Source organism: Panthera leo, chromosome D4, assembly GCF_018350215.1.
Source record: "Panthera leo isolate Ple1 chromosome D4, P.leo_Ple1_pat1.1, whole genome shotgun sequence".
Lineage (NCBI taxonomy): Eukaryota > Metazoa > Chordata > Mammalia > Carnivora > Felidae > Panthera > Panthera leo.
Genome location: NC_056691.1, coordinates 28,503,455 through 28,510,068, shown reverse-complemented (window position 1 = coordinate 28,510,068; position 6,614 = coordinate 28,503,455). Strand labels below are relative to the sequence as shown.

At 42.8% G+C, this 6,614-nt stretch overlaps 1 protein-coding gene across 4 annotated transcripts; it reads left to right on the top strand.

The window, feature by feature from the left end:
- Nucleotides 1–1,260: 1,260 nt before the first annotated feature.
- On the top strand, nucleotides 1,261–4,969 carry LOC122204925 (procathepsin L). Of its 4 annotated transcripts, XM_042912777.1 has the most exons (8): nucleotides 1,261–1,386; nucleotides 1,425–1,427; nucleotides 1,688–1,807; nucleotides 1,997–2,143; nucleotides 2,545–2,769; nucleotides 3,230–3,392; nucleotides 4,066–4,183; nucleotides 4,672–4,969. In XM_042912777.1, exons 1-8 carry the CDS (start codon nucleotides 1,261–1,263, stop codon nucleotides 4,769–4,771), a joined length of 1,002 nt encoding a protein of 333 aa, XP_042768711.1. In that variant the 3' UTR covers nucleotides 4,772–4,969. The 4 variants fall into 4 exon arrangements, with proteins under 4 accessions (XP_042768711.1, XP_042768710.1, XP_042768708.1 ...); XM_042912776.1 differs by lacking the exon at nucleotides 1,425–1,427 and having other exon boundaries at nucleotides 1,997–2,131; XM_042912774.1 differs by lacking the exon at nucleotides 1,425–1,427.
- The last annotated feature ends 1,645 nt before the right edge of the window (nucleotides 4,970–6,614 follow it).

Genomic DNA, 6,614 nt, shown 5'->3' with positions numbered 1-6,614 from the left:
TTAAACCATTCTCCCCCCCCCCCCCCATAAATAATATGTTACTGTCGGTTTGGAGAAAGGTTTGAGAGGGAAGAAGAATTCTTGACAGTCAGAGGTAGGACAGGCATTACAAAATGCCACGCCTTCCCTGGATACCCCTCCCGTCTGCCCCTTTTTTGTCCAAGGATTTGAGCCTTGTCCAATTGCGTCCCGAGTTTTCATTTCCAGTCCACTCCAGAGTCTTCCCAAACTCAGAGCATCCCTTCCTGTAACAGTGATAACACATCCGAAGGTGGGCATTAGCCACTTCGTCTACCTGCCCCACATTTGCCTGGAGTAAACAGGAACACTAGACTAGATTATCCTGTTCTCAATCCTCTGGGAGATTTTTACCAAAAATTCGGTGACTAAAGGACATGCAGGGTGACGCTGAAAACCCATTTAGGCTTCCTTATGAACTACTTTTCGTGAGCCACTAGCCAGCTCATGGATTCAGGGTAATTAGTTCATTCGGGTCCCCAGGCAGGCGCCATACACCACCACTCCGCCCTCCCTCCTCAGTCCTGTTCCTGGTCCCCCAGCTCTCCTGGCCAGGATACCACTGAGATGGTTAAGACCTCCCTAGGTAGGTCAAGCATGAACCCAGACACGTAGCAAGACTGAAGTCCCAGAGCACGGAGGTCCCGCCCACATATCGGCTCAACCAATCGCGGTGGGAGCAGGTGATGGGGGCAGAGCCCTCCAGGCAGAGTCCCAGGCCTTAAATGCACCTAGGATGCACTCTTCTCCCTGGCAAGAGTGGGAAGCCCCCGGACCCACACCTGTGACTGCACCTGCACAGTTGCACCTGTCACAGGTGATTTTCCAGCGCAAGACCTGAGCAGGGGGTAGGGAGGGACACTCTCGGAACCAGCGCGGCCTCCAGCCTTGGGAGTCGGGAGTTTGGGGCTCCTAGGAAGCTCTATCTGCAGGTCTGGCCCCTCCAGCCGCGGCCCCCTGATCCCCGCAGGTTTCGCTGCGGGGCCCTCCCCCCACCCCCTTCCCTGAGATCCAAGTCCCCTGGAAGAAGGGAAGAAGGGGAGGTCGCAGGGCAATGTCCCGCACATCGCACATCCTCAGCCTTCCTCCTTCCACAGCTCTGTGGAAATACTCGGGAGGATAAATTCAATGTTTTTACTTCACCGGGGTGGCTTTTACATCTCAGAAAAAAGGAGGTTGGCTTTTGAGACAGCTTGGCCTGATCAGATACTCATTTCTTTTCCCTTCCCAGATTTTTGAAACATGCATCCTTTACTCTTCCTGGCCGCCCTTTGCTTGGGGGTAGCCTCAGCTGCTCCACAGCTCTATCAGAACTTAGATGCACGATGGTCCCAGTGGAAGGCAACACATGGGAAACTCTATGGCATGGTTGGTAACATCTAAACTGCCCAGTGAAACTTGCAGAGAATGTTCCACGCTGGTGGGAGTTCATAACACAGAGTAGCTTGAGTCTGCTCTTACAAGCTCTTACCAAGGCAGTAAGCAGGGCACCCTGACTGTACACAACGTGGGCATATGTCCTGCTGTGTGGTTGCTGGAGAACAGCTCACAGAAGCATCAGGCCATCCCTGGCTGTGGTTTCTCCTTCTTGCTGGGAGCACATCCACTTGGTGCAGGTGATTTGCTTTCAAATAGAAGTCAAAATGATAAGATACTTGTTTCTCTGCAGGATGAAGTATGGAGGAGAGCAGTGTGGGAGAGGAATATGAAAATGATTGAACAGCACAATCGGGAATACAGTCAAGGGAAACACACCTTCACAATGGCAATGAATGCCTTTGGTGACATGGTGAGTGTGGCATGGATTGCTGAATGTTATGTGTGTCCTCCTCACAATATCATTTATTTATTTATTTGTTTGTTTGTTTATTTATTTGTTTATTTATTTGTTTATTTTTTGTTTTTTTATTTTCCTCGCAGCACTTAAAAAAAAAAAAAAACTCACGCTTGTCAACATTCTATTTCCTTTTCCTTGAAGACCAATGAAGAATTCAGGCAGGTGATGAATGGCCTTAAAATCCAGAAGCGCAAGAAGTGGAAAGTGTTCCAAGCACCTTTCTTTGTTGAGATCCCCTCATCTGTGGACTGGAGACAGAAAGGCTATGTAACTCCTGTGAAGGATCAGGTGTGACAATATTCAGCAGGTCCCTCTCAAGAATAGAAGACAGGGGCACCTCGGTGGCTCGGTTGGTCAAGTGTCCAACTTCGACTGAGATCATGATCTCGTGGTTTGTGAGTTTGAGGCCCACGATGGGGCTGACAGATCAGAGCCTGGAGCTTGCTTCAGATTCTATGTCTCCCTCTCTCTCTGCCCCTCCCCTGCTTGTACTCTGTCTCTGTCTCTCTCAAAAATTAAATAAAACATTAAAAAAAAAAGAATAGAAGACAAAAGGAATTAGTGTCCTTGCTATGGATGTTGAGGAAGAATATGTAGTTTGTTGTTTTAGGAAGTTTTAGATCTATGGGCTGTTGTCAAACTCTTACTATTTATTTTGTAGACTAAGAGCTTTTCAATTTTGTTTTCAGGGTTATTGTCTTTGTTGTTGGGCTTTTAGTGCAACTGGTGCCCTTGAAGGACAGATGTTCCGGAAAACTGGCAGACTTGTTTCACTGAGTGAGCAGAACCTGGTGGACTGCTCTCAGACTGAAGGCAATGAGGGCTACAGTGGTGGCCTAATTGATGATGCTTTCCAGTATGTTAAGGACAACGGCGGCCTGGACTCAGAGGAATCCTATCCATATCACGCACAGGTAAAGAGAGCTTCTTGTCTTGTTATCCAAGTTGAACAGGTTCAAAGACAACAGCTACCATATTTATAGTCACATTTTAGATTGTAGACTTTGTATCTGCAGACTGTCAGAACTGTCATTAAAATTTATTAATCCGGCATAGTTCTCTGCCTTGATGGTTACCATATAGTTGTTCCTACTTCTATGTTATGTGGAGGTAAGTACAGTATACCATTCTGTATACTGGTATGGATTTCTCCAGATTGAAAAATTTCTTATGGACAAGGAGACCGAGAGTGTGTCATTGAATATACACCTGCTGATTTTTCAATTTCAAAACAACCAATAAATAGCATTTCAGCTCCTGGGGTGAATTATAACAAATTTGTCTTGAATTCAGTAAGTTTGAAACTGTTTTGAACTCATGTTCCCCAGGAGGTGGATGGTAGTAATCAAGTCTCTTCCCCTTTACCTTTGAAAGGGAGACTCCTGCAAATACAGGCCTGAGAACTCTGTTGCCAATGTCACTGACTACTGGGACGTCCCTAGTAAGGAGAATGAACTTATGATCACATTGGCAGCTGTGGGGCCCATCTCTGCTGCTATAGATGCAAGCCTGGATACCTTCCGCTTCTATAAAGAAGGTAAGCATTTGTTCATATGGAAATTTAGGTAGAAAAATGGTACCATGACGCACCATATAATTGACTAGTAGGTATTTAGAATACAATGTAGAATTTTGAGTGTGTTGATTAACATGGTTGTTCATTCTGTACATGTAGTATTTGTGCCTGTTGTTTCTGTGTGACATTACTTGAATCATATCTTCATGATTTTAAGCTTGTCATAAATATATTTAAATGGCTACAGAATTTGATTTGGTATAGCTCAATTTACATTTTTTTAGTTACCAGACCTTTCGAAATTTCTAAGGAATTGTATTAATATAATTGAAACTAGAAAAAAAAACCTCTTGGCTCAAATAGTTTTGTATTTTGTGCTGTATCCCCAGGCTGACATCCTAAAAGTAGAATGACAAGGCATCAATAAGCGGTCATTTATGCTTCTTGGCAAGTTATTTGGAAAAGAGTTTGTGCCAACTTATATTTCTGGTGGCATTAGATGAGGGCCTAAATCTCTAGCATATTAAAAAATCTTGTTTTTAAAATCTCTCTGGATTTATGTTATTTCAATATTTAGTGTAATTTATGTAATATGTAATTTAAATATTCATTAAATATTTAATGAAGTTTGATATGCCTACCAGCATGGTTGATAAGCCACATGTCACCCCAGCATTGAATTTTACTTTTCCAGGCATTTATTATGATCCAAGCTGTAGCAGTGAAGACGTGGATCACGGTGTTCTGGTGGTTGGCTATGGTGCTGACGGAACAGAGACAGAGAACCAAAAATACTGGATTATCAAAAACAGGTATAAAAAGCCAAAAATACTTATCTTTGAAATTGAAAAGGGAATCCTTTTTGGAATTAGTGTCTGGATGCAGGTCCTCAAACCCTTGAGCACACTGCTGAAGTCGCAGAAGTCTTTACCCCACACGGGGGGAACACAGACATATTCATTGGCTGATACTAATAAGGTACTGTCTCAAGTTTGCTAAGGTCCTTGCTATAGTTTTGGTACCACTGCATTTCTAAACTTGAAAATTTTCTTATTTCTGAAATACATCTTGCCCTGAGAGTTCCTTTTTCCTGTCTCTCATTTTGCAGTTTCGTGAAAGGTTGGGGGAATAGCTTTCTGGGCAGGTTTGGAACGTAAACCATGAACAAGAACAGCCTCTCCTGATACTTTCTGAATCTGTCTTGGCCTCTGGTGCACTGCTCAGTATCAAGTCCCATTGTTAATAAAGACAAATGTATTTGATTTATTTGAATAAAATGGCAAATGCTGTCTTCTTTCAGCTGGGGTACTGACTGGGGCATGGATGGCTACATAAAGATGGCCAAAGACCGGGACAACCATTGTGGAATCGCCTCTTTGGCCAGCTTTCCTACCGTGTGAGATGATGGTGGGAAGAAGACCTTGATTGGCAACAAAACATCCAGAAAATGAATTTTAAAGCTGACCACACTTTATTATGTGGGATAAAACACTTGAACCTTTGAGGATACAAGTTGTGATTTGATTCTGTGGTATTTTATACTGGTAAAATGTTACTACTTTGCTTATTACTGCTGTAAACAGCTTTGTATGATCGACTCGTCTAATATGTTGAAATTTTATTGTTTTAAAAGGATGTATGAAGTTTTACCTTTTAAAATAAAAAAATTAAAATTTTTCTTTATTTATTTTTGAGAGAGAGAGAAAGAGAGAGTGAGCAAGGGTGGGGGAGGGGCAGAGAGAGAGGGAGACACAAAACTGGAAGCAGGTGTTAGCACAGAGCCCGACATGGGGCTCAAACTCACGAACTTTGAGATCATGACCGGAGCTGAAGTCAGACACTTGAGTAGTAGTGAGGAGCGGGGGAGGGAAGGGAGCCAAGTGATGGACATCTTATCATTTCTTCTTTTTTCTTTTCCTTTGAATAAATGTCACCTTTTGAGGCAAAATTAAAAATAAAGTGGTAGTGGGGAAGTTTCTAATAACTTTTTGTAAAGTCAAAAATGTGATTGGGCTCTAGGGATATAACTGAATGTGCCAGGGGTCCACTAGGGGAAAGGCTGGGTGGCCTCTGGCTCTTACAGTTGTAAATATGCACATCTCATGTCAGCTGCTCTTTCACTGTTTGATTCAACCCTTAAATGGAACAAAATGTGACCAATGATCTATAAACACAAAGGTACACTATTTTAATAAGGAAAAAACTTCACATTTTAGAAAAGTAAATACACACATAGGATTTCCAAAATAAAAAAGTGCACTAGATATCATGGTCATTTGACCTTAGATGGTTACAACCCAGCTAAGTTACAGGACGGATGTCATAGAGTCAGTTTTGGGTACATCGTCCCCACTTGCTAGTGAAGACTACGTCAGTACTTTGCAGGTGAGGAAGGACCGAACACAGCGGATTGCCAGGTATTTGTGTTGTGGGTCCACAAGGATTGAGGGTAAGCCCCTAGACATGAGGGGTGGATTCAGAAATAGTGCTGGGGTTTCAGAGGTGGCAGAAAGGTGACGGCATCCAAAGTGATCATCTGAGGTTGAATTTACCTAACCTCAGAATTTATTAAAAGAAGACAAATTGCTTACAGTCTGCAGGCTAAAGAAGCACATAGTTTAATTTGCTCTCTGAGTGTTCAAAAGTGTCAAGTTCCCACTCAGGAAGTATAAGGAGAAGGTGGAAGTTAAGAGACCCCGTAAGCCCTCAGGAGTGCATGAGGTGGAGGACAGTCTCAAGCCTACAAGGCCCCCTGTTTCTTGATTCCTCTCTCTCTCTCTCTCTCTCTGTCTCTCTCCCTCCCTGTATCTCTTTTTTTCCTTTGTTTAGTTTCTTAAATTCCACATAAGAGTGAAATCATATGGTCTTTCTCTGACTGACTTATTTTGCTTAGCATAATACTCTCTAGCTCCATCTATGTGGTTGCAAATGGCAAGATTTCATTTCTTTTTGTGCCTGAATAATATTCCATTGTATATATACCACATCTTCTTTACTCATTCGTCTATCGATAGACAGTTGGGGTGCTTCTCTAATTTGACCATTGTAAGTAATGCTGCTATAAACACAGGGGTGCATGTATCCCTTTGAATTGGTGTTTTTGTATTCTTGGGGTAAATACTCAGTTGTGTGATTGCTGGATTTAACTTTTTGAGTAACATTCACAGTGGCTGCACCACTTTACATTCCCACCAACAATGCACGAGGGTTCCTTTTTTCCCACATCCTCGCCAACACTTGTTG

Coding starts and splice junctions, on each gene's coding strand:
- LOC122204925 (XM_042912777.1), top strand. CDS start 1,261: ATGCATCCTTTACTCTTCCTGGCCGCCCTTTGCTTGGGGGTAGCCTCA. Junction 2,144..2,544: donor TAACTCCTGTGAAGGATCAG/GTGTGACAATAT, acceptor TTTTGTTTTCAG/GGTTATTGTCTTTGTTGTTG. Junction 3,393..4,065: donor CTTCCGCTTCTATAAAGAAG/GTAAGCATTTGT, acceptor TTACTTTTCCAG/GCATTTATTATGATCCAAGC.